Source organism: Morus notabilis, unplaced genomic scaffold, assembly GCF_000414095.1.
Source record: "Morus notabilis unplaced genomic scaffold, ASM41409v2 Scaffold453, whole genome shotgun sequence".
Taxonomy (NCBI): Eukaryota; Viridiplantae; Streptophyta; class Magnoliopsida; order Rosales; family Moraceae; genus Morus; species Morus notabilis.
The window spans coordinates 171,680-199,001 of record NW_010362819.1 but is presented as its reverse complement, the minus strand read 5'-3'; the positions used below and the strand labels follow the sequence as shown (position 1 = coordinate 199,001).

At 34.3% G+C, this 27,322-nt stretch overlaps 3 protein-coding genes, 1 non-coding gene and 1 pseudogene across 4 annotated transcripts; 2 read left to right on the top strand and 3 right to left on the bottom strand.

The window, feature by feature from the left end:
- Positions 1-7,112: 7,112 nt before the first annotated feature.
- On the bottom strand, positions 7,113-13,321 carry LOC21394903 (probable alpha-amylase 2). The gene is made up of 13 exons (XM_024168779.1): positions 12,971-13,321; positions 12,718-12,805; positions 12,568-12,601; positions 12,127-12,164; positions 11,410-11,536; positions 11,076-11,302; positions 10,838-10,983; positions 10,636-10,748; positions 9,589-9,677; positions 9,036-9,158; positions 8,579-8,614; positions 7,611-7,709; positions 7,113-7,495 (listed from the first exon to the last, which is right to left on the bottom strand). Exons 2-13 carry the CDS (start codon positions 12,733-12,735, stop codon positions 7,304-7,306), a joined length of 1,242 nt encoding a protein of 413 aa, XP_024024547.1. The 5' UTR covers positions 12,736-12,805; positions 12,971-13,321; the 3' UTR covers positions 7,113-7,303.
- Positions 13,322-14,401: 1,080 nt separating this feature from the next.
- On the top strand, positions 14,402-16,800 carry LOC21394902 (tRNA pseudouridine synthase A). Its single transcript, XM_010102988.2, has 2 exons — positions 14,402-16,095; positions 16,312-16,800. The coding sequence occupies exons 1-2, from the start codon at positions 14,540-14,542 to the stop codon at positions 16,619-16,621; spliced, it is 1,866 nt and encodes a 621-aa protein (XP_010101290.1). The 5' UTR covers positions 14,402-14,539; the 3' UTR covers positions 16,622-16,800.
- An 898-nt stretch (positions 16,801-17,698) lies between these two features.
- On the top strand, positions 17,699-19,597 carry LOC112092489 (annotated as a pseudogene).
- Positions 19,598-19,954: 357 nt separating this feature from the next.
- On the bottom strand, positions 19,955-21,509 carry LOC21394901 (protein GDAP2 homolog). Its single transcript, XM_024168792.1, has 3 exons — positions 21,194-21,509; positions 20,829-21,093; positions 19,955-20,366 (listed from the first exon to the last, which is right to left on the bottom strand). Exons 1-3 carry the CDS (start codon positions 21,333-21,335, stop codon positions 20,153-20,155), a joined length of 621 nt encoding a protein of 206 aa, XP_024024560.1. The 5' UTR covers positions 21,336-21,509; the 3' UTR covers positions 19,955-20,152.
- A 4,172-nt stretch (positions 21,510-25,681) lies between these two features.
- Positions 25,682-25,753, bottom strand: TRNAP-UGG. The gene has a single exon. It is a non-coding gene; the product is annotated as a tRNA-Pro (tRNA).
- Positions 25,754-27,322: the final 1,569 nt, after the last annotated feature.

Genomic DNA, 27,322 nt, shown 5'->3' with positions numbered 1-27,322 from the left:
TCAATAGCTAAAACGCCTCAATATTGGAAATTTTAGAATTGCTATCATGGATGAAGTTAATCAACTATCCACCAAGTCAAACATCTTCAATCAGATGACATATTAGTGCTTATCTTGCAAATCAAGCATTCAACTGCAATTATTCTCGGGCCAAAAAAAGCATAAATTCAACTACAAGTTTAATGGGTATGTTTACAGATAGGAGCCAACTTCCCATTCATTTATGGTCCTACACGCTAAACCACCAAGTGTGGAATCCTAGGTAACAATTGGACAAACAAAAATCAACAACAACATTAATCAAAATCACACGAATTCCTTTTGACCTGTTACCTCTAGATTGATTAAAAAAGTGTCAATAAGAAAAAGGTAAATCTTTCATCAACTAGTAATTAATTTTATAAGCGGAAGAGTCCCTCCTTTCCAATTAATTTATCAGTAATTTTATGTTATTATACTCTTTGAATTCTTGGTTGAATCCCTTTTCCGAAACCTAGTAAAATAACCATCTCGTTTGATTGAGTGTATATACTGGTTCACTTCGCTGATTCGAGTTTGTAATTCGAGTTGAAATGTAATTTTGTGTGAGAACTTTTTACTGTAACAAAAAAGTTTGATATGACTGTTTCTAATAATTTTTTACTGTAATAAAATTCAAATTTTAAACTCGAATCAGCGAAATAAACGAGACTTATTGATCTTTTTATAGTACAATATTTTTAATTTATGAAAGTTAAATCTTATCAAAATCACATAAAAAAAATATAAAGAAGAGATAAGTCTAATACATATTAAACAATTGAAAAAGAAAATCTTGATAGTTAAAATCTTTCGTGTTCTACAGTAAAAATGCGCCATTTCGTGAGAAATCAATTCAGAAATCCTCCCTTTTGTCGATTGATACGTCGCACTCATCACACCCACGACCTCCCCCGCCTAGAAAAGAAAAATAAAGATGGCGTTATCTCTCTCTATACAAGAAACAAAATTCCACGAAGAACTTTTTCTTGTTTTGCTTTGATTTCTTCTTATGCGCGTGCATTAATTATCCCAACCTCTTGATGTATTTATTGCTTTAGATCTACCCCCAACCAGTCCCAATAAATTCCACGATTTCAAAGTTCAAAAACGAACATATCTTATATAGACACAGAAGAAATGATCAGTGTCTACTATCCCCACGTAGAATTTGTAGACTGAAATTGACTTTGTTCCGAACTAACATGTCTAATCCATTAGTCTGTGAGGTACAGACCCAGTTGTCTTGCCAAAGCTGTTGTCAGAGTCATGATTGAATCATCGGGACGATGAAATATTCATTAATAACAGTGGTAATTTGCCAGCAACTTTGGAGTTATTTTTAGTTTATTTACACTTTTAATTTAAATATAATATTTTTTAAAAAGAGTTTTTAATTATAATAAAAAAAATTAAATGTAATATTTTTTTTAAAATTTTAATCATAAAAATTTAAATGGGTGAAATGAGAGAAATTTTTATTATATACATGAGAACTCAAATTCTTATAAGTAGGTTGGCGATTAGAAAAACAATAAAATCTACGTACTGTTAGAAAAACCTTTAACTATACAGAAGTATGGAAGAACAAATGCTTTCAACTTTTCAACTTTACTTTTTTTTTTTTTTTTAAAAAAACATTTTTATACACGAAAACATCTTATAAGCTGTGCATTTCAATTATATATATACAGAATTAACTTTCATTTGAATGATTGTTTCAAACGAAATGCCGTTCTATCTAATTGTAGAGGCTTTAAAATTTTATTTTTGTTCGCTTTCGGAGGACAATGTCTACTAAAGAGATATTTAGTTCGTTGATTTAAATTTTTAATTTGAGTTATGATGTAATTTTATATGAGAGTTTTTTATTATAATAAAAAAATTAGATGTGACTGTTTTTGAGAGTTTTTTACTGTAACAAAATTTAAATTCTAAACTTAAATCAGTTAAATGAACGGGACTTAAAATATCTTCAATTAAGAGAAATGTTAATATTATTTTTTTATTATTTTTTGTATTTATTTTTTAATACATAAATTCTATTAATATAATATATTATTATTTAAATAAAAAATAATATAGTATAAAATTCATGTGTCAAATAATGATATAAAGAGTTGCGCTTAACATTTTTTCAGAGTCTAAGGGCCCGTTTAGTTTGCTGACTTGAGTTTTTAATTTGAGTTGAGATATGACTTTATGTCAGAGCTTTTTACTGTAATAAAAAAATTAAATGTGATTGTTTGTGATAACTTTTTACTGTAAAATAACTTAAATTTTAAACTCAAATCAGCAAAATGAATGGGTCTTAAGAGAAACATTGCATTGCAGTGACATGGTGAAAGAAAAAGCGTGCTCTAATTCACTCCTAAGTAGTGGTACAAATGATTACAGATACAATCATATCAAACACCGTTTAACAAGACGGGAAAAAAAACAGCCTTTGCTTGATTACTTTTTAACTGAAGAAAAGGGCAAAGATTAATGCATATTTGACCTGCCAAATCTAAACCTAATAAGTCTAAAAGAAGGCAAGAATCTAACGCTAATAATATATGTCAAGTATTTTTATTAATTGATAATTCAGAATTGGAGTTGATGGAGGATTTGAATTCATGTTAATTTTGTGTGAAGAACTAGTTGTTTGCGGATTTGAAAGAGTTGCTGTTTTAAAATTCAAAGAGTGTCGTGGTAAAAGCCATTGGTCTGTAAGATTCGGGTTTGAAGATTATTTGCATGCAAAGATAATGCGGAGATTAATGTCTCATTCATTTCGTCAATTTAAGTTTTTAATTTCAGTTTTATTACGGTTAAAAGCTTTTACAAAAAATCACATATAACTTTTTATGTTATAGTAAAAAGCTCTTATATAAAATCACATCTCAACTCGAATTAAAAACTCGAATATACGAACTGAACCAGGCCTAAATTGCTATTTTAAATGAGTAATTCGGATTTAAAAATTAATTATATAATCTGAATATGCATTGGTTTGTTCCAATTTGGTCACCGCGACAAGATATAGATGTGCTGCATAATTCTAAACCTTTGGAAGTAGTCAAACGTGAAAATAAAGTGATTGATGTACGAATTGTTTGAATCGGATTAGAAGAGTTTTGTTGTACAATCCGAATTTGAAAGAAAGATGATCTGATTGGAGTTCACGAGAGAGAATCATAGAGATAAAAGTGATCTTATCTAAGTTTGAATTTGAATAAAATTCTCGTGAAATTTAAAAGGCTTAATCGCAACTCATAATCTAGTACTGATTTAATAGAGAAAATATCTAGAGAAAAGGTATGTGAGTTTGAGAGCTTTTATAGAGAAATATTCGTAGAGACGTCTGTGCTTTTAAGAATTTTTTAGTGTTAATCATTACGACTTTCGAGAGAGAGGCTTGTTGCTGTCGAGCGGAAGCTCTGCAAGTCGAAGGGAGTTCGCCAGGTGAATAGAAGACGTGTGGTGTACGTTAACAGCATCATTGTAGACATTCGTCACAACGGCGTCATTGTCTATGAGAGAGTCATGTGTGAATAAGTCCCTTAGTGTCCGTAATTTTTGAAATATAGTGAACTGTTTACTGTTTGACGTGACACTACAGATGTAGGTGTACGCACTGAACTGCGATACCATATTAGGTGTTTTTTTATTTTTACACTTTATTTTTGCTCTAAAAACTGAACATAATTAATCCAAATTTTATTTAATTAAGCCGTGTTTCAGTTACAATACCATCTGACAATATATATACCAAAGTTACGTTTGACATGGGAAGCAGAGAAGTAAGTTTTCTTTTCCTCTTCTCATTTTACGCCTAAATCTTTAAAGCCTTTGAAAAAGTTCATGCGCTTTGTTCCCTGCACTCTGTGCAACTCTAAAGTGTCAACTTTTATCCTTCTCTTCTTTTGTTTTCTTTTCGGAAAAGCTTTGTAGGATTTGGTGCTATGGTGGGGACAAATTTGTATCATGTTTTAAAATATTGGTGCTTTGTTCTGTACATAAGTTCAAAGTATATTCACTGGTATAATTAGAGGGGAAAAAGCTTAAATTTTGTTAACTACTTATTATGTCTTTGGATTGGTGTGCTTTTCGATTCTCTGTCGTTGGAATTTATTGTTTGTGCGTTTCATAATTAAGAACTCACTAGTAGATCTGGTTTGTGATCATGGTTGAGTTTTCTTATGGTAATGAAGTCATTCGAATAGGCATTAGTGTATCCATTTGATTTGAAATATAATTACTTAAAAAATAGAAAAATAAAAACTATTGGAAGGAGTTATGAAAGACACTACCGTTTCGCATGCATGTGATTAGTTTACACTTTAATTTTCACCTCCAACTTTACTCGAGTTTTACCAAAATATTTGTATCGAATTATTTATTTTACCGATTTAAATTTTAATACAGTAAAAAATTTTAAAAAATAATTATATTTAATTTTTTTATTAAATTAAAAAATTTTCACATAAAATCACGTCTTAATTCAAATTAAAAATTTAAATCAGTAAATTAAACGGGCTCAAAATCAATTGATCATGCATTGTGTGTTGAAATATAGATTTGGTTGACCAGTTGTTCATTTTCAAAAGCAAAAGCAATTATATTAATAGACACTACACACTATAACTACGGGCAAAGGCCCTTCATCACCTAGAAATTGCAAAGCTCGATGCATGGAATCCACTATTTTTCATGATTGTGAGCTATTGGGGTTCAACTTCAGTGGGTCTGCTCTCTCTCTCTCTCTCTCTCTCTCTCTCTCTCTCTCTCTCTCTCACGTAAGGCTTCAAAGTTTACTTATTATTATTATTGCCTTCTTAACTTTTTCATAAAGGAGCGCCAATCATGCTTGTTGGTGCAGGTCAGACGACACAACAACTGTTACTGTGAGATATGAAGTGGTGTGTTTTTATTTTTATTTTTTGCATTATATGCATGCCTCCTATAATTACCATGTTTTGGAGTTTCAGTAAACTAATTACCATGTTTTTAGTAATAATCACGGCCATAACAATATTTTTGCTTTATATACTAGCTAGGGTTTCATGAGATATAAGACCCAGCTGGCCCGTTTTAGCTATATTAATTAAGTAAAAAAGAAGAAGGTCCGGATATGTGTTAAATAAGATACTATTATTTTGTTTAATTCTGATCGAATTATTATTTTTTTGTTTAATTTGAAATCAAGAAAGTGGCAGATGTTAAAGAAGCGTATACAATCTAGTAGTTTTTTTTTGTAAGTATCAATTTATTATTGGCGCTTCTAATACAATATATATATATATATATATATATATATATATAAAGTGGAAGAGTAATACACATATGGAGCATATGGCTGTTAAAAGAAACAAATAAATATGTATCTATGATATGTACAGGTAACACGTGAATGGTGAACTCTCGATCAACATCGCCTCCGTCGACCTCAAAGAGAGGAAAAATAATATTTGGGAAGGATGATGATTATTTGAAACTGGAGTATGAAAGGATCATTAAAGACAAAAGGGTGTCATTCTTTTCATCAAAATGATAATAATGCTGACACTTTGTGCATGCCACGTGATAGCTTGTGTATGAGAAAGAGAGAGAGAGAGGTTGGAATTTGGATATGTGCTTTAAGCACCCATAAGAGAGAGAGAGAGAGAGAGAGAGAGAGAGAGAGAGAGAGAATTAGTTCTTGTTATTTGGTGGATGGATGTGGTGGGAGGACGAATGTGTGTTTTTGAGTTTCAAAACAAGAATGATGAGGTTGATGACGATGTCTGTGATGGCGATGTGGGTGAGTCTCTTTCCAGCTCCACTGTCATGTGATTCTCTCTCTCTCTCTCTCTCTCTCTCACTTGCTCGCTCACTCACACTACTTGATAGATGGGTGTAAAAATCTTAATAGTACAAATGTGAATTTCTAGTGATGTCCATTATTAGTTACCAAACCTGGCTACCAACAGCATGGGCCCAGTCACAAATCAACAAATACTATTGAACACAATTTATGTCCATTTATCAACAAATTGTTATAATGGTATATCTCATATATATATATATATATATATGTCAATGGGAACATAAAAATGGAATTCCTTGTCTCTTGTCTCTCACACACTTGGTTGGTGTGCTAATTATGAAATTCGGATCCGCTTGATTATGCGTTTAAATTAAGGATTTTTAATTTTAATATTTAAATTTTAAATTTTTAATGAGAAAAAAATATTATAACAAATTTAAAATTATAAATTTAAACACGTGAAATAAATTTTCCGGGACATCAAAAAGTCTCCATATGACCCAACTTTTCCCATCTTTATTTTGGAGTTCTATTATTCTTTTTGTGTCGTGCTTTTCAGCAATTCCTTCATTTTCTTGTGTAAGTTTTGCATGTGAGCATACCTTTTTTGTTTGTTTGTATTACGAGCCGAGCTTAACTAGTCTCAACTGGATACACATTGGAAGGGCTAATTTCAGTTTCGAGATAAGATTTTTTTTGCTCCAAATAATTATACTACACGTAAAATTGGTAGAGTTTTTTTTTTTTTTTTTTTAATAAACCAGAGTTTTAACCATCAAATCACATTAAAATGTGAAGGATAATTTAATAAAATTTGATAAATATTGATTAAAAACCTCTAAAGGTTTTCATACTCTCATAGTGTTTTTTTTTTTTTTTTTTCAAGCTATAATTTGGACTTCAAGCTTGCGTATAATTAAATAACTTAAGTCCTTATCTGTGATTCATTCACTTGTTTGCTATGTCCAAATCATACATGTTATTAGCTTTTGCCTCTTGCACTCTGCAAAGATTGATTTAAGATTGCCGAGTTTTTTTTTTTTTCCTTCGAAGGAATGGTGAGATTGTTTTTTGGCCTTCTGATGACTCCGATGGGCGTCAGAGTAATCATATGCAAAACCTCTCCTTTTTTTTTTCCCAAAATAATAAAACAACAGAATTCTATTTGGCAAATTTACTCCATATTTTATAGTTTAATGTTTATTTACTTAGAGGTTTTTTTTTAGCTTCCTATAAGTTCATATGATGACACACACACAATTGGTTTTCCAATCAAGACCTTGTATCTCAAAATTTATTCCCAAAACTTTCCCAAGATAATATTATTAAATATTATTGATGATTAGATACACACAAAAAGTTTGATAATTTGATACAAACACAATATTACTAGACGAAGTTACTCTTTAACCTTCTATTTAGCCCAGCCTAGCAGCCTCTCTATTTCAAGGTATTCCAAGAAGAAAATATGAAGGACATTAGAATGTATAAGGATTACTTTTGCCACACCGCATATCTATGGCCGGAGGCTGCAAGTGTCCACTCCCTGTCGGCCGGAGACCACGAACCGTCCCCGATCTTCATGCAGACTTTTTCACCAATCATTGCAGAGTAGAGGTTAGGCTGGGCTTCCATGATCCTGATAGATGATCTGCTATGAATGTCTTGGCGCTTCCGAATGTCAATCTGCAGACAATTCAAAATATCTCCAAATCATTGTTATTTTTAATAATTTCCAGAAATTTTAGTTAAAGAAGATGCAATTTGAACTAGGGGAATCAATCATCCAAGCAGCATATACCAGCTTCACAATTTGGTCATGAGAGGAGTTGCCCCAATCGTAAAAATGGTCATAAAAAACTGTTGGAATTCCTGGGTGCGTGAGTATGTAAGCGTAACCCTGTGGATAGCATAGTCAGTATGATTTCAGGGAGAGAAAAAGACAGAAGTAACGGGTACAATTGAATGTAAATAAAAAAAAAAACAGAGTACAATTGAAGTTTTGTTAAGCTAAATGGAGATTAAAAATGAAAAAGAAGTAGCAAGATTGCAAATATAGTAAATCTCACGCGCTAGAAGTTATAACCAATCACATTTACTCATTAGCAACAATGAGTTCAGCAAAACAAACGGTATTTCATCTTCTCACAGAAAAACATTGGCTTTGATATCCTAATATTACTCAAATCTTGATTCTAGACTCGGAACAGAACAATTTTTGCCCAAAAATAAATAAAAAAGAAGACGCATAGCAGAACAAGAATATATCTTAGTCAACCAAAAAAAAAAAAGAAAAAAATTATAATACTAAACGGTAACCGAACCCGACACCATAAGTTGTCAGTTCTGTCTTAGTTGTGATACTTGTCACTCAGCGAGGCCCTGGACAGTGGACACTCTACCACCTTCACAATCCCATCAAATGAGCCATCAGGCAACCCATTATCTATATATCTACTACATGTAATATATACGCTTTTTGCCATCTCTTACACGCATCAGATCCAATCCAGATACTTTGTTCTGGTCTATACAATTACAACGGAAAGATCTACTAGTGTTTTTCTCTGCTTCTTTTGTTATCACTTTTGAGTTTTGAATATATCCAAAAAAAAAAAGTAGTAGACAGGGTGTGGTTATATTATACATGCAAGTTCAACACACTAAAAGCTCAAGACAAGCTGTTGGGAAAAAGGAAATAAACCAAAATATTATTTATACTTATTTTGTTTGCAAAAATAAGGTAGACGCAAGCAACAAATTACATACCTCCATGATATGATTACCGGGGAAGGGCCAATGAGCCTGTAGGATTAAAAAAAACAAAAAAAAACAAAAAAAGTGGTGAGCAGATTGCCTGTTTAAACAGTTTTTGTGAATACTAATAATTATCCACCAAGTAAACATATAAAAAATATAAAAATTGTAAATAACGTGTCACGAGTCAGGTTGGCGGGGCCAATAACAGTGCGCATCTTAACCAGACCTGTTTACCCCAGTCAAAACTATTCAGAAGTTTGACCAATACAACAGTTTTAGCTAAATTGCCAAGTGCAAAAGCAAGTTCACCTTCACCGAGGCGGGACAAAAGGAAATGCCCAACCGTAGAATATAAAGAACTTGTATAAAAGCATTTCAGTTTATTTGTTTGTTTGTTTTTTTTTTTGGTTGAAAGAAGCATTTCAGTTTATTGTTTAATAATAAGTATTATACATAATCGTAATACCTGCGTTGAGCCTGTATCATGGTTATCCAAAAATGTGACAGCCCTTGAAGGCCACCATCCCATCAGACCCGGTGGTTTCCCCTGGGGATCACGTAGACGCCACAATTGTCCCTTGACAGCTTCCTGCATAGAATACGAGAGTACATAGACTTAAGTGAAAAACAGAAGACAAATTTAGAGAAGAGATTTCAGTTAATCCAGAACAAAGATTGAAATGATTCTATGGTAATCCAGAATCAAAGATTACATTCGTGGAGAATTGAAATGATACTAGCGTAATCCAGAACCAAATAAATCACAATTTTAGAAAAAAAGGAGATAGCGCAAAATTGGAAATTTTGGTACTGAAAATGTTGTGGGTGGATTCATCCGAACAAAGGGAATGAAGATCATCTTATGGCTGCTTAGTACTTAGTAGCACCTCTGTTTTATAGCATCTAGATGTGATTGGCCCGTAATATATTCATCAAGAACATTTTGGTAAAATATTTGTTAGATACTCTTAGCTGGTAGTACAAATTAATTTCTCAGCTTATACTCATTCAAAGAATACCTGAAGGACTCCCTTTGTTGTGAAGTCAAATGCAGTTGAAAGCTGTCCTGTGCCATCGATCCAATTTACAATACGCTGTCTATGGCCATCTGCAGGTGATGTTTGTCCACGCAAAGAAATTATAATAGTAGAATCATATTTAGAATAATATATCCATAATCACTCTTTAGAAGAAGAGAAATGATTAATACCACAAACTGGTAATAACATGATAAAAGAACATGCCAAATGCGTGTGTGCTAGTCTTAGGGATTAGTATCCAAGTGAAACGGGTAATAACACGTTAAAAGAGCAGGTCAAATTGGTGTAAGCTAGTCTTTCTCATGGATAAGTATTCATGATGGCATACTTTGATCATCTTTCTAATGTAATATAAATTGCTTGCAAAGCATTTAACATGCTCTTTCTCAACGTAATGCATAAAAAAAAAAAAAAAAGCTGCAGATAAAATAAGCTCGCATTTATTGAGAAATGAATGGAGCTGTTAATCAATGCATGCTTATTCACAAAATAAGCTCGCATTTAACCTGTTCTATAGCTAACAGCAATATTATACATCTTTATCTGTGCAAAAGTTACTTTGGAGTTCAGATACACATCTAACATGTTCTATAGTATGCCCTATCAAAGAAATGATTTAAGAGGACGTTTGGTTGGAGGATTCAAACTATGTGATTTGAACCATTTTCGATTTACGTGAATTTTTTGTGAGAGCAAATACTGTAGCGAACAATGAATCATGATTCAAATCAGGGAACGAATCCCTCTACCAAACGGACCCTTAGTTTCTTGCAAGGAGACTGACAAGAGTAAGAATTGATACTAATAGAGTGGTAGAATGGGATTGATGATGAGCGGGCAAAAGCTCCGGGATCCCCTGGGTTGTGAGTTAGGTTCAACCCCGCTTTTTTCTTGGCATGAGATGCCATTACACCATACATGATAGGTGAAAGACCAAGCCTAAACCTCGATGATTAAACATTTTGGTATTTGAGCTTCACCTCATGAAGTTTAATTTTGGTGCTTGATGTAAATGATGTATTTTACCTTGGTTAGAGTCCAAGCCATGACCATTGTAGTTGCAAGAATCCCAACATTCCCCAACAGAAAACAATGGCTTTGCTCCTTCAATGTATTCTTTGACGTACTTTGCAGAGTACCTAATTGTTTACATTAAGAATAAAAAAGTTGAGAAACAGATCAGCACACTAAAGACCAAACTGATTTTCAAAACCTTAATAATTCCTACCCTCTTGCAAAATCAAAGCGAAAATCCTGAAACCCAACAGTTTGACGTAGCCACCGAAGCCAACCTATGATGTCCTTTCGGACAAAATCTTGGCTGTGATCGATATTCGGAACACCATTGAAGTTATCCCCAGTGCTCCGATTACCCTGTGATGCAACAAACACAAAGACTTCTAAGAAGGTTAGTGACTTCACGTGATGCCAACAAATGTCAAGATAGCTACATGAAAGTTAGTTACCAATCCACCAGTACAAGATGTAACAGCCCGTTCATCCCACGGCAGGGGAATTCCATCATAACGGTTGTACTTCCCACCATGACCTCTAGTAGTACCGACACGATGATTGATGACTATATCAGCCATTGCCCTAACTTTGTGTTGCTTCATTTTTTGAAGTAGAGCTTTTAATAAGTGTTCAGAACCATATTTAGAGTTGAGGGAATAAAGGTTCTGTGGAAGGTAACCTGTTATTGGGAAGGAAAAAAAAAAAAAAAAGTAGCTAAGGATATAATAGCCTAGACAGATATGTCAAGAAACAACATGACAAAAGGTCAAATGTATTGCCAGAGACCTTCAGGGGATAAGGACTGAGTTGCTGGTGGCAACCATGCTGAAGTGAACCCAGATTGTGCAATATCAGGAACTTTTCTGTCTAAATTTCTCCACCAATCATGCTTGTGAGACTCCCAGTTGAAAGCCTGTAAATCAATTTTCTATCAAATCATGGTGTTCAAACTTTCTTCGCTAGCAAGTAGAAGACTGATATAGTGGGAATGACGCACTTGTAGCGACCAAATCCTTCTAAATAAGTTCGATCTCCAATTGAAATATCTTTTGTTGATTAGTTATTGCAGAATTTTATGTGCATAATATTGGCATATAATTACATCGATTAACATCTCCCTGATCTACGAAGAAATTAAACAAGACAATTGTAAAATTTGGACTCAGATCTCCTCTCTAATTTTAGTGTCTCAATTGGTGTCTAACCAATCATATCACACCATATCATATAAAAATTTTGAATTACTTTTTAACTAACTCTTTTGTGCTTATCCTGGGATGATGTAGTGTGATTTGATTGGTTAGACACCATTTAAGACACTAATAGGACGTTTGATTCATGGATTTAGAACCATGATTCATGATTTTGATTTTTGAAATTCAAATTTTTTGTGAGAGAAAAACACTGTAGAGAACTAAGAACTATGATTCAGAACCAATGACGAACCCTTAAAACAAACATCTCATAAAATTTAGATAGAGGATTTGGATCCGTAAAATTTACCTGAAAAAGAATTTCCCTTCCACTGCGTACAACAGCACCTGCATGTACAAATCATTCTCAATATAAAAGATCATTTGGAAGACCCACTCTTTTTTTAACAAATAACAACCAAGTCTTGTTTCACTTTGCCACCACTGTAGACAAGATTAAAAGAGGAATTTCTACCAGTGAGCTCCTCATTCCATCATATCCACTCACTTAATCAAACATTGATCGATATTTCAACCCCATATACATATATATATATATACACACACTATATATACACCTGCGCGTATGTGTGTGTGTGTGTGTGAGTGAGTGATAACCTGTAACCATCAGTTTTCCTCATCTATTGAAAATAACAACTTTTACAGGTCCTCTAAAATGCTATGAAAACAGTAAGTTCCAAAGACTAACAAAATTGTGTCATAAAACGAGAGATGCTTGTTAAAGTCGTACCAATATCATCTTGTTGATTATTATCTGGCAATCCCTGCAATTAAATAAAATACGATATCAAATGGAAAAAAAAAAAAAAAAAGAAAGGAAAGAAAGAAAGGAAAGGAAACTGAAATGTTTAAAAGAACCCAGTGTTTTGAAGTTGCATACATTTCCACTGGAATCCATCTCAGTTCAAAATTTACACTTTCCAAAAGCTTAACACCGGATTGCAAAAGGTACACAACGTAAAAATTTCCTGCAAGCAAAATAATAGACAGATATGAAATCAAGAGAGTAAGCTATAATTCTCGTTCATTCTCCGACAACCCAAACTAAACTTTTATCCCATTGCTTCAATAAAATCAGAATCAAATACGAGGACAAGAAAAGAAAATCAGAGAAGAAAAAAAAAAATGAAAACCTAGAAATTTAAACCACGAGGAAGAAACATATAGGAGTGAAGGTTGGGAATTTTCAGCGTTGATTAGCGATTGCAAGTTTGGTCTTTAAATAGAGTGACAAAAAGGCTTGAAATTCCTCTAGGTCCACCGAGTCTCAAATTCATAATCACTCAATTTCGCCCATAAAGGTAAAGAAAAAAACAAAAAAAAAAGGAAAATTCGGAGATGATTGAATTTCTGCTACTATTCGCAGACGTAAGCCCAGTGCGAAATGGCTAGTTTCAGAAGACAAGTTGTACGAGAAAGGAAATGGTTCGTGAAAAAAAAGGGAATCGCCTTTTGGGTTTGGATTGGTGTCGTCCGAAGTCTCTTCCGTATTCATATTTCCCTCCTTTTCCGTGTGTATGTGGCGCGAGAATCTAGCGAACGACGCGGGTTTGGAAGTGTGGTCCCCACTATATGAACGGTTCTGATAGGAGAGGCGGCGATCCATCATGATAGGTCGACGGTTCAAAATCTGAAGGTCTAGCGAGTCCACTGGTTCGCTATGCACTGTAGCTTGATTAAAAAATTGTGTCCTGCAAGATTTCGAATAATCCTGCCAATGCAACTTCAACGGTTGTTTTTCGATTTTCATTTTTCTCCTTTTTTTTTTGTTTTTTTTGAGAGGGACTTCAACGGTGCTTCGTTTAAGACATGGATGGGGTGATTCCTTTTTAGTTGAGAGTGACATGGAGGCAATTAGATTACGTCATAAATTATATCAGTGAAAGATAATAATTAAGATAAATTTTAATTATAATTATAAGATTATTTTTAGTTAATATCCATGTTAATTAGAATTTTTAATTTTGAAGAAATGAGACACGCACCTCTTAAACGGAATGTCTAAATATTTACTTTATTTTTAATTAATATTCATTTTAATTAAATAATTATATTAATCGAAACGTATTATGACACAATATTATGAGCTATACACGTATATATTAATATGACACAATATTTATCTATACATGTATTTTTCACATATAAAATAATCCACTCGGTCTTAATTGGCTCCTAATTGGCTCCTAATTGGCTCAGTGGGTGAATTTCCTATTAATTTTTTTATTGTAATAAAATAACTTTTATGAAATATTTTAGAAATAATAATTTTACGTAGTAATTATTACATAGGATATTCATTTTAATAATTTTAATTCTTACTCTTTTTAAATAGTTTAGACGTTAACAACTTTTTTAATGTTTTGTTATATTTCATGATTATTAGTAAATTTTTTTAATTAACAAAAAAAACTTTTTTAAGGATTCCATATATCGGGCCTGAGCTGGGATTTACAATCGTGGGCCACCAATATTGGGCCTATATTTTTCTCCGTTGCCCACAACCGAAGCTCTTTCCAGCCGAGAAATTTTTTTTTTTTAATAAAAAAGGTTGAAATTAATTGAAAATTAAGGTTTATTTCGTTCTACTTCTAGGGTTTTACGAGAGTACAGAGCCAAAGCGCCAATTTTTGCAAATCCGCCTAAGAAATGAGACCTTAAATGGCGTATTCAATCCATAATCCCCTCTCGCGTGACTGAAAATGGAAGACTTGGACACGAAAACGACAAGATCTCCGACTCCGCCGCCGCCGCCGCCGCCGGAAGAACCAGACGCGAAGAAGCTGAAAATGTCGACCAGCACCACCTCAGACGACGAAGAAATGACCACCGGAAACGCCAAAAAGGAAAGGTACAAGCGCCGCAAAATCGCCATCTTCTTCGCTTATTGCGGTGTTGGATACCAAGGGATGCAAAAGAACCCAGGCGCTAAAACCATAGAAGGCGACCTCGAAGAAGCGCTCTACCTCTCCGGCGCCGTTCCCGAACAGGACCGTTACTGCCCCAAACGATACGATTGGGCCCGATCGGCCCGTACCGATAAGGGCGTCAGCGCCGTGGGCCAAGTGGTCTCGGGCCGGTTCTACATCGATCCGCCGGGCCTCGTCGAGCGCCTCAATTCCAAGCTTTCGCCGCAGATTCGGATTTTCGGATACAAGCGCGTGACGGCGTCGTTTAACGCCAAGAAGTTCTGTGATCGGAGAAGGTATGTTTATCTTATTCCGGTGTTTGCTCTTGATCCAAGCTCGCATCCCAATAGAGAGAGCGTCTTGGCTAGTTTGGGATCTGAGAGTGAGCTTGTTAAGTGTGTCGAATGCTCCGAAAGAGGCCGCAAGGTTCCGGGGTTGATGGGAAAGCGGAGTTATGAGTTGACTGGTGCGAGTTTTGATTCGGGCATTTCGTTGAACATCTGCGATGCAAAAGTAGACTCTGTAGTTAGCGACGAAAACGTAGTTGCTTCAATAAATGATATTGGGGAAGTTAAGGTTGAAAATGGGGATTCGGAAACCAACCATGCGAGTTTTGATTCGGGCATTTCGTCGAACATTTGCGATGCAAAAGTAGACTCTGTTGAAAATGGGGATTCGGAGACCAACCGTGCGAGTTTTGATCTGGGCATTTCGTCGAATATTTGCGATGCAAAAGTAGACTCTGTAGTTACCGAGGAAAATAGAGTTGCTTCAGTAAATGGTGTTGGGGAAGTTAAGGTTGAAAATGGGGATTCGGAAACCAACCGTGCGAGTTTTAATTCGGGCATTTCGTCGAACATTTGCGATACAAAAGTAGTCTCTGTAGTTAGGGACGAAAATGGAGTTGCTTCAGTAAATGGTGATGGGGAAGTTAAGGTCGAAAATGGGGATTCAGAAACCAACCAGGTTGAAGGTAGAACTCTGGACAATGAGGTTAGTACTGGTGAGGAAGGAAATGTCAATGGAGAGCAGAAGCCTGAGAAGAGAAGTGATTTTTCTTATGGTGAGAAGGAGAGAGAGAGGTTTAATAGAATTTTGAAGCACTATGAGGGGACTCATAACTTCCATAACTTCACCACCAGAACGAAAGCCGAAGACCCTGCAGCTCAGCGATTCATCATTTCGTTCAATGCGAACACGGTCATACCGGTTGAAGGCATGGAATTTGTCAAGTGTGAGGTGGTGGGGCAGAGCTTCATGCTTCATCAGATCAGGAAGATGATTGGGCTTGCTGTGGCAATCATGAGGAATTGTGTTCCCGAGTCCTTGATGGAGAACGCTCTGCAAAAGTAAGCTCTTTTTTTTTTTAATCTTTCGTTTGTTTTGTTTCTAATACTAACCATTATCATCAATTTAGCAAGTCATTACCAACAATTGGTTTCATTTTTAATAGATAATTTCACCTTCTACTGATCAAAGCTAGAATTTTTACGGCAATGAAACAACTATTGGTATGGTCATAACATTATATTGGTTCTTATTGATATGTTTATGCCAAAACTTAGGGATGTTAACATCAATATACCAACGGCTCCTGAAGTTGGTTTGTACTTGGACGAGTGTCTGTTTTCATCATATAACAAAAAGTGGAAAGACAGTCATGAAGAGATGTCGATGAAGGCATATGCAGAAGAGGCGGAGGAGTTTAAAATGAAGCACATATACTCGCATATTGGATTGACAGAGCAAAAAGAAGGTGTGGTGGCTCTTTGGTTGCACTCTCTGAACTATCGGAATTACCCGGATTTCCAAGCAGTTGATAACAAAAACACAACTAACAATAATAGTACTGATGTGGAGAACAAGGTTGAGTGAAATGAAATGCCTTGCAGGCATCAGGTTTCTACATATAGATTTATCCTTGATGTATGCCTTTATTTATTTAAGCGTGCTTACATACTAATTATATGGCTATAGAAACCTCCGAATTTTTGGATATTGTGAGCAAGAATTCTGTTTGTTTTTTCAGCAAGGAATTATATTTCACGTGTCAATCTTATCTATTTCTGGCTTTTGGGAAAACAGATTTAGGTCATATTTTAATCTGTATTTTGTGCCTTGAAATTAAGTTTGTTTTTCCAGCCCATAATGCAGCAGAAGAAGAGTTAGTGCAATTAGCAACTTAAATTTGTAGGATTTAGGAGGAAGCCAATGTCTCTGTTTCTCTTCTTCTTCTTCTTCTTCTTTGGATATTAGTTAACGATCTCTAGGCGATAGCTCTGTTTTATTATCTCTTTAGTTGGATATTAGTTAAAGATCTGATTTCATCTTTACGCTGTTTCCTTTGCTTAAAGACATCTAAAATTCGTTTCTTGTTAGCGGAAGCCAACATCTCTGTTTTAATATCTCTTTAGTTGAATATTAGTTAAAGATCTCATTTCAGCTTTACGCAATTTTCTTTCCTTAAAGATGTCTAAAACGAAGCATTACCCTTGATCGAGTTCGTCTAGTAGTAACTTAAACATCAAGATCATGAATAATACAGTTTCCTGTCTATGATACTAATGCAGTAATTTCAGTATTCTTGAGAAAAGGGAAATTTTTCTCATCTTCATGTTTGGAGCATAAAACCGCAATTTATTGGCCCTGCTATATTGAAGCCCGTAAGTTAAAGGCTTGCCCAAGTTATCCAGTGATGTGAAGAGGTAAAATCTTAAGGCCGTTTAGTTCATTGATTTGAATTTTTAATTTGAGTTGAGATGTAATTTTATGTAAAAAATTTTTACTCTAACAAAAAAGTTAGATGTGACTGTTTTTTAGAGCTTTTCATTGTAGTAAAACTTGAATTCTAAACTCAAATCGGTGAAATGAATGAGACTTAAATATGCAATTCTTATCAAGTAAAAAGCAATAAACTGCTAAACATATGGAAGATCCACCATTTCACTTTTCCTTAAATGTTATTTTCTTTTCCTTGGGAAAAGGCTAGCACCTTGCAGACAAATGGTATAACTTGCACCGAGTCCAATACCATGGCTGAGTAAATCTTAGGACATACTAGTCAAACTTGAACCAGCAACTCCGGTTCTTCCAGAAGTGCTCCCGGTTCAACCTTTTCTGGCAAGAAAAAGGTTACAGCGAGAGTTGGGTTATATGACATCATCTGCATAGAAATCTCTAAACAAAAATTATCAGACCCTTGGTAAGATGTCCAGTTCAAGTTGGTGACAATCAGACATCATTAGTAGAAGTTTTAACAGTTTGACTTTTTATGGTGAGATCGTAAATTCTTATGTGCAGTGATACATAACAGTTGATTGTTTAAGCAATCTCATATTATCTCAACAATCATTTATTAGTCACTTTGTGGGCCCCGCTATCTTTATCAGACTATCAGTTCTTGTTCACAGGTCATATAATTGAAAAAAGGAGAGAGGTTCCTTCTCTATTTTGCTGATTACCGTGAGACATTTTAGCGAATCAAAAATACAGAAGACTTTGACCTTAGATCGTATTAGACAAAAATGGCGGTGGACTGGACCCAACTCCCACCGGAACTTCTGGAATCAATCGCCAAAAACTCACAATCTACGCCGATTACCTCCGATTCCGATGCGTCTGCCGGAGCTGGCAGTCCTCCGCCCCCAAAACGCCTGAAAACCTCCCTCCTCAACTCCCATGGCTGATGCTCCCCCACTCCCACCACCGCCGCCCCAACCGCGCCTTCTTCGACCTCTCCAGCGACAAATTCCACTTCCTCAACCTTCCAGAAGCTTCTGGCGGCAAGCGCCTCCGCTGATGCGGCTCCTCCCACGGCGGGCTCGTCATCCTCGACGAGAGCCCCTCCGTCCTCCTCCTCAACTCCCTTACCCGCGCCAAGCTCCTCCACCTCCTCCCTTCGCTCTCGCCTTCCCCAACGTCCTCCGCTTCTCCTACTCCGAAATCGGCCTCGAACTCGCCCTCCGAACCTCCGCCGGCTATCAATACACCCTCGATCTCCGGCAAATTCGCCATTCCTTCATCAAGAAAGTCGTTCTATCATCCAGTTCCCTGAATCCCAACGGCTAGCGATTCTCAATCAAACCCGCGATTTGGCCTTCTCTAAGGAAGGAGACCAAGCCTGGAGCTTTATCGACGGTGCGAGGTCGTACAGCGAGGATGTCGTTTTCTTCGACGGATTGTTCTACGCGTTGAACAAATAAGGCGCCATTGCGGTGTGCGACGCTCGGAGTTCGCCGCCGGCGGTTGACATCATCCGACCGCCGAGTCAGGTCGGTGCTGATATGCTGTATTTGGTGATATCTGGTGGTGGTTGGTTGCTGGTTTCTCGGTACTTGGATCTGGATTACGCTGATGTTGGGGACCTTAATCGGACGGTTGGATTCGACGTTTTTTAGGATGCTGTTTATTGGCCAAAACTTCGCGTTGAAATTGAGCCAGTTTTTTTTTTTATGTTTTTTTACGAAGAAAAAATAAAAAATAAAAATAAAAATAAAAATAAATATTTAATTTAGTGTAAAATAAAAGAAAATATTTTTATTTTTATTTTCATATAAAAAATAAAATTATTTTAAAACGAATTTTAAATGTTATTTTGGGCTTTTAATTTTCCGGGGTGTGCTGGGAATTGCATATACTTCACGGATGATTTCTCCGAGCTTAATAATGTGTGTTTTTGGCGAGTGTGATTCTGGCATTTTCTGTTTGTCCGACGGGAAAATCGAAGGACAATGGAATTCTCATTGCAGGTAGCATTGGCCTACACCAATATGGGTTTCTCCTAATCCCTGCTAAATTGCTTCTCTGTGCTGTGCCTGTGTGTATAGCTATAGTGTTCAAGATGTTATCTGATACGAAATTTACAATCCTTGTTTAGAGCTGTATTCATTCCGCTCCAATAAATTTATCCTGTCATCAATTGTTGCGATAGGATCACTCCGAGCTTCATCCTTTTTTCTCTTTTTAAGGCCTTGTGGTGGATATGCTTTTGGATTGTGCATCTTTCTTTGGTTCTGTATTTTATTAAAAATAAAATGTATAATTATATTTGACTTTTGCCCTAATGTACGCTTAATTTTCTTCATTTGATGGGATCCATAAGAAGAAGGGACTGCTATCTTTGCTAGGCGGACTATTATTAACTAATCTCACGACTTTTGTGACAAATCCGAGACCAGATAAGCCCAACCAACCGCTCCTAAAAAGATATTTACGAGTGAGGATCACGTGTCATTGTCGAGGACACTGATTTTCATTTTATAACAAAAGTAGATCCACACAGTAAAAAACAAACAAAAGGCACAAACTCACTATGTACAAAATATCAACAAAAGCAAACACACGAAACCATGAAAACGGAAACTTCCCAAGAACCGATCCATTCTTCAAATGATTAGAGCCGTATTCCTATGCGATGCAGCGCGTGGAATACATGTAAAGAGGAGAGTCCAACATGGGAAGCGCACCGGGATGATCACTCTCTAACCCGAAACCCATTATAGGACGGTACTCCAGCTCCTCATCATGATCATACGCGAATTTCGGAATTTCCATCTCAGTCCTCCTCACATGGTCCCACAGAAACTGCAACCTGGACACGTAGTTTATCTTCCCGTACAACCTGCGTTAAAACTACCATTACCAAATTTCTTTGCACTCATTAGACTTAAAAAGATAGTGAATATTTAATTTATAAATTTAAAATTATTTTTAATTTATGTGTATTTTTTATAAAAAAATTTTTATAATAAATTATGAATTGTAATTTAAATTATAACATAAATTTTTATATTAAATATTCTAATAATAACTTTTAGAGTGTTTAATATAAAAATTTAAGAAATAATTTGAATTGTGATTTATTATAATATTTTTTTAAAAAAATATACATAAATTAAAAATAATTTTAAATTATAATTTAAAATTTATAAATTAAACATCCATTTAATCTTATTCATTTTAATTATTTTAATTTTAAATTTTTATAATTAAAATTTTTCAAAATATATTATGTTTAATTTTTTTACTGCGATTAAAATTTTTTATAAAATATCACCTCCCAACCTAAATTAAAATTGATTACCTTACGCTGAAAATGAAGCGACCAAAAGTGGCTAGGAAAAGACGGGCCTGTAATCCCGGATGAACGAAATATACAGCTTCAAGATTTTCCTTGACCTCGCCGGGAATGGCCTCGCAGATTGACCGGAGGGTGGAGATTCCGGGGAAGTTTTCGCTCCGTTGAACATCTGTGTGAACGTACACCACTGAGAAAGGCTTCTCGTTTAGGTTTGGGAAAACTCTGTCTTCCAAATACTTGTTCAGAGCCTCCCTGCTCACAAGCCGAGCTGTTGATCACCAAAATGAAAAAAAAAAAAAAATTCAATTAGGAGAAGCGATCGAGGAGATTAAGAAAGAAAAGTACAAAGAAATTAAAGACGTGTTTACCGGGAAAGAACTTTCCGATGATGCGAAGAACCTTGCGACCGAGTTTGTCTCGGCCTTGGATCTTGAACACTTCGAGTTTGTCGACGAGATTTAGTTGATCCGACAGAGAGAGTGCAGAACAAGGAGCGGAAGGGGAAGGCATGGTTAAAGAATAAGGTCTTGAGGGTCACCGGACTCTTGTAGTTGTTGCTAGTGTTAGAAGAAGATAAAATGGCTTTTATACTTGGCCAAAGTTGGACGTATTCCACTGTACCTGTTGATTTTCGAAGGAATTTTAGGAAAGGGAAAGAGGATATATGTGAAAATGTGCAAAAAAAAAAACAAAGGAGGTGAGATTTTATACAGAGAAAGCGCCCGGGCAGAGGCTAAATTGGTAAATACGTAATCTTAGAGGATGTTTGATAGAGGGATTCGTTCCTTGATTTGAATCATAATTCGTAGTTCGTTACAGTATTTTCTCTTATAAAAAATTCACGTAAATTGAAAATGATTCAAATCACATTGTTTGAATCCTCCAACCAAACGTACTCTTAGCCTCGTTCGTTAGATTCGAGTTTTTAATAAGAGTTAAGGTGAGATATTTTTTAAAAATTTTTAATTATAATAAAAAAAAATTAAATGTGATATTTTTTAAAATTTTTAACTGTAAAAATTTAAAATTAAAAACTCAAATTAAATCGATAAAATAAATCGGTTTTAATAATCTGTCTTTATGGGATGTAGGAAACGACACCGTTTTGGCTGTAAACTAATGGTTGGGGGTATACTCGAGAGAATCTTCCATTCTGGATTGAGCTGACTGACTCAACAAGGTGGGTCCTAATGCTATCTACGTGACGCCTGAAGCTCTGATCCTGATCTTTGAATCATAGGGGACTATTTTGAAAGCCTTTATAATGTTCTTCACCGTCAATCCGGCATGGGAAAAGATGCGCTCTACAGACTTCGTCGTTTGGTGGTAAAAAGATGAGATGAAGGTCTTATTCATTTTATTAATTTAAATTTTTAATTTTTAATTTTTATTATTAAAAAATATCACATTTAATTATTTTTATTATAATTAAAATATTTTAAAAAATATAATATTTTAATTTAAATTAAAATTTTAAATCTATAAAATGAACCAGCCGAAATATTCTTCTCGTAAATGAGAAAAAAAACATTGCATGTGGTAGGAAATGCGGTAACTTATGTTTGTTATTGCTACTATTATTACTTTTTGGTCGACTGAGAAAAGAGGGGCAAGTCGAAAGTAATGGATATTGTTATGAAAATGGCATGTTCGTTATTTATTACAATTTTGTGTGATTTCATTTGATTCGTATCTTGAGAATACTTCCATTGATTGGATCATGACGTCAATTGGATTCATCGATTGAGACACATTAGTTGTTAAACGGTAAAACAACAACTGATAATTGAGTTTTGAGTAATATTGACGTATTACGAACAGTAAACTAGAAAGTTACGACGTTAAAGTAACGCAATGACATTTTTAGTAGTGTAACAGCACGTCAGCACCCTAGATATTAATATTTAAAAAAAAAAACCCACCCTAGATAAATTCAAGGAAATATATATATATATTAATATATATATATATTTATGCACGCGTCGCTATAGTTCCAAGACCTGAGCTTTTCAAGGATCAAACTCAGAGCAATAACGCAATTGATCTGCTTAATGGCTTGAGATGTTAAAAAAAAAAAAAACTGAAAACTGAAAGTTTTACTGTATGGTCTGTTTAGTTCGCTGATTTAAAATTTTAATTTGAGTTAAGATGTGATTTTATATGAGAGTTTTTCATTGTAGTAAAAAAAATAAATGTGACTATTTCTGAGAATTTTTTACTGTAACAAAACTTAAATTTTAAATTTAAATTAGTAAAATAAACGGGACTGTAATAGGCCGATCCTGTCAAACTTGCCGTAGGCATATGGTAAAGGCCGGATCAGAAGCAAGAACTAGGCTTGTATTGTCGATAATGGATTGGTTATCTTTTTTTTTTTAAATATTATATATATTATGCCATGATTAAAATATAAGAAACAAAACAAATCGTAACACTGTAACAGTGACCACTTAGTTGGAGGATATGTCCATGTGGGGTTCGATGCATGTGAAAACAATATTCATATTTAATGTTAAGATAGCTCTGGCCCTGGGAAGTTTCAAGTATTATTGAAGTAAAGGATAACATATAGTTTTCCACGGATTAAGTGTAGATTTGGGACAGCCAAGCCCAAAAGGGCCACATGAATGTTACTTAAAATCCTATCCCTTTTTGCTTTTTTGCTTCACGCTTTTGAGTTTGATTTATTATCCCAAGTTTTATTTTTTTTTATTTTATTTTTTATTTTTTATTTTTTTTGTCCCTTGGGCGTCGGCCCCGGTGAATTTGAGCATTAGGGTCTTTCTTACCTTGTACGTCTTGTAATGTAGAATAAGGATAAGGATGAACCTATATGGATTTTGGATGCTATGAAGACTTACAAGGAATAACTTATATATCGCCAAGCAATAATAAGAGAGTATTGTTACGCTATAACATGGCAAGTTCGTCTAATTGGCACGATGCATATAAGTCTAATGGGAGTTTTTCGATTTAAAAACCATCTAGAAACTTGTGCAATTGTCCTCTTTTCTTGAATCATGTCCCACTTGGGTCTCAGTGATCGCTCAATTATTTGCATTAGTAGTTAAGATATATTTAGATTCCGTTTATTTTATCGATTTGAGTTTTGTTATAATAAAAAATTCTCAAAAATAGTTACATTTAACTTTTTTATTACAGTAAAAAGTTCTCACATAAAATCACATCTCAACTCAAATTAAAAACTCAAATCAGCGAACTAAACGGGCCATAATTTTTATTTATTTGAAGAAGAAAATGTTCTAATCACCCATTCACAACAAAGCCAAAAAAAAAAAAAAAAAAACACAAAGGTCTAGGCACGTTTTTTTATTTTTGGGGAATATTTTTAGTAAAATATTAATGCATAATGTTTAATACTCTTTGTTGTATTTTATTGCATACAGATAATTAAGATTCCCCCTTTATTATATTTTTTTCTCCTTTATTATAATACTGTCTTCTATTTTATTTGGTTGCTTTGGAGTTGAAGCTTAATTATTCACGTTATGCATTTGAAAAAGAAAAATATTTACGTTTTCTCCCTTGACACGTAAAGAAAGAAATTTTGAAGTTTTATGGGAATCTTTCAATTTAAATATCATCTAAAGCATCATCCTTCTCCTCAATCATGACCTTCAATTATTTGGATTTAAGTACCTGAGTTATATTTATATGTGAAAAGGAAAGTATCCTAGGCATGTGTTTTGTTTTCTTTACTGGGTAATATTTTTAGCAAAATATTGCACATATTGTTTAAAACTCGTTAGCAAGAGGTATTATCAAGTGTAAAATATTTTAGTTTTAAACGATTTCTAACAATAGTGAATAGCACATTTATACTGATTATAAATGTTTGTGTGAATTTCCAAGATATAGCAAACTCTTAGGCATTATGTTTAAAACTCGTCAGTACGAGGTACAATAATTATGTTAAGTGTAAGATATTCTAATTTTTAACGATTTATAACAACAGTGAAGGAGCTCATTTTTTGTACATATTATAAATGTTTGTATGAATTTCTTAGTTATAATGTGATAGAGATGTGATTTTTCGTTAAATTGTAGAATTTGTTGAGAATTTTATTATTGTATATCAAATTTGTCGTAATTTTAATTTTTTTTGAAATTAAAGTATCACAATGACGTGACATGTTATAATTATGTGCCTATTCTCAAAGAATCTCTAGTTACACTACTCCTCAAGTAAAAAACACGGTAATTGCCTTTTAAACATGGTAATTGCCATTCAAACTATTTTTAAAGTATGCTATTCCTTAAGCGAAAAACGTAGTAATTGCCGTTCAAACTATTTTTAACAAAATAATAAAGGAGAAAAAAAAATACATCTTAAGTATTTGTAAGCAATAAATTACTATAGAAGTTAAAAGGTTAATATTGTAGTTAGGGCATATAATCCGGGTAGCGACATGACGACACGACTCGAAATCTATACAAAGTTAGTGAGTTTGGGTTTACTATAAATGGGTTTAGGTCATAATCGGATTGATATGATTAACACGATTAATAATTTAGTTAGGTTAGAATTTTCCTCTTAACACGATGTGACACGAATTGACACAATTAATAAATGAGTCGTGTTTAAGTTGACATTTTTAACACGTTTAATGAACATGTCGTGTTTGGGTTAATGTTTTCTAACACAATTAATAAATAAATTGATACGAACACGACATACTAACACGAATTATCACCCTTAATTGTAGTACTAGTAAATGAGGAAAAAAGTTATTACCTCATAAAAAATATTAAAAATATTGATTATTTGTATTATGTAATCATACAATAAAAGAAAATATTATAATAATAAAGGGAGAAAATGCAAAAGAAATACAGGGGCATTCCGAGAATCGAACTCGGGACCTCTCGCACCCAAAGCGAGAATCATACCACTAGACCAAATGCCCACTTGTGGTGGAGCGATTGAAAATTAGGTAATGATGGGTAGCAAAACAAACCAACCCGAATTATGAAATGTTAGAATGTCACACTATTTTCTCTCGTAGATACTCTCTGTCGCCTGCAAAGATGTATAGTACCTAAATTGGGAGAACTTGCAGTTAAGAAGGTAATTATGTGCCCCCATTAAAAAGGAAAAAAAAAAAAAACAAAAGAAAAAGACAAAGACAAATACCTCTTAAATTGTATGGATTTTAATTTTTACTATTTATTCTTAATTTATACTTTTCTTAGTTAAATAATTATATTATTCAAAAGGATATTAATCAATAATAAAAAGTAAAAATTTAAATTCATAGACTACAAATAAATCCAATAATTTTCAAAAAAAAAAAAAAGAAAAGAAAAACTGTGCCCAGTCTATCCAGAGTCAATATCATGTCAAAATAGATTCTTTTAATAATGCCTACTAATAAAAAATGTCACATATTCATAGAGCTGCAATAAAGGCTTTTTGTGCTCATCAGATCTTGTTCTCAATTAAAACAAGAGTGTGCGTGTGTTTTAATTCAATGTAGTCCAGAAAAAAGAAATACGTACAGGTTTGGGCATCCTTGAGTTTTCTTCAGAAACAGAGCCGGGCTTGATAAATTTGTCCCCTTTTTTTTATAGAGAATTGGCATGCGCCAAAAATGAAGAAGGCCACAGGGAATAAACTCATTTTAAAGATACATTTTGATGTTTAGCATATTAAATATAATTTTTAAGTGACTAGTTTATTTTTCCACATGGACAACAATTATCGCGTTTGAAACTCGTTCTAAAATGATTTTTTTGTATGAAAACGTTTTTAATCTCAGACATAAATCATTTTTAAAAATGTGTTTGGTAGTTTTATCAATATATTATTTTCAGTATAAAAAACATATTAATGTCTCTCTCTGCTTGAGAGAGGAGAAAATGAAAACAAAAAATAAAAAACGACTAAAAGTCGTTTTTCATTTCTCTCTCATTTTACACTAAACCAAAAAATCGTTTTTATTTCCGTTTTTTGTCTTTATTCGCCAAACACCGTATTGAAAACGTTTTCATTTTTTCTTTCTCAAAAAACGGGATCAATTCTAAACAAGGCCAATATTTTTAAATTTTCCTATTCCTTTTCTCACCCATTTAACATCTCTTATTTCAATTTGTCAATTGTCACTAGGGGTGTAAGAATTGAACCCGAACCCGACAAACCCGCCCGACCCTACCCGAGCCTACCCGAAAATGTTGGGTTAATTTTTTTTTAAAATTTTCGGATTATAATAGGCCCAACCCGCAATTTGCGGGTTGGGCCGCGGGTGGGGCAACTGCTCACCCGAGTTGCCCCGACCCGGCCGTTTACTTACTAATGGGAGAGAGTAATGTGATTGTGTTGTTGTGTGACACTGTAATTTGTGTCGTTTTGTTGTGTTACACGGTGTGAGTGAGAGTCAAAAATCCCTAATCCCCCAAATTCTTTCACTCTTCTCTTCCGTTTCATTTTTCCTTCCTCCCGGCTCCCACCCACCCAGTCGGCAGTCGCCACTCGCCGC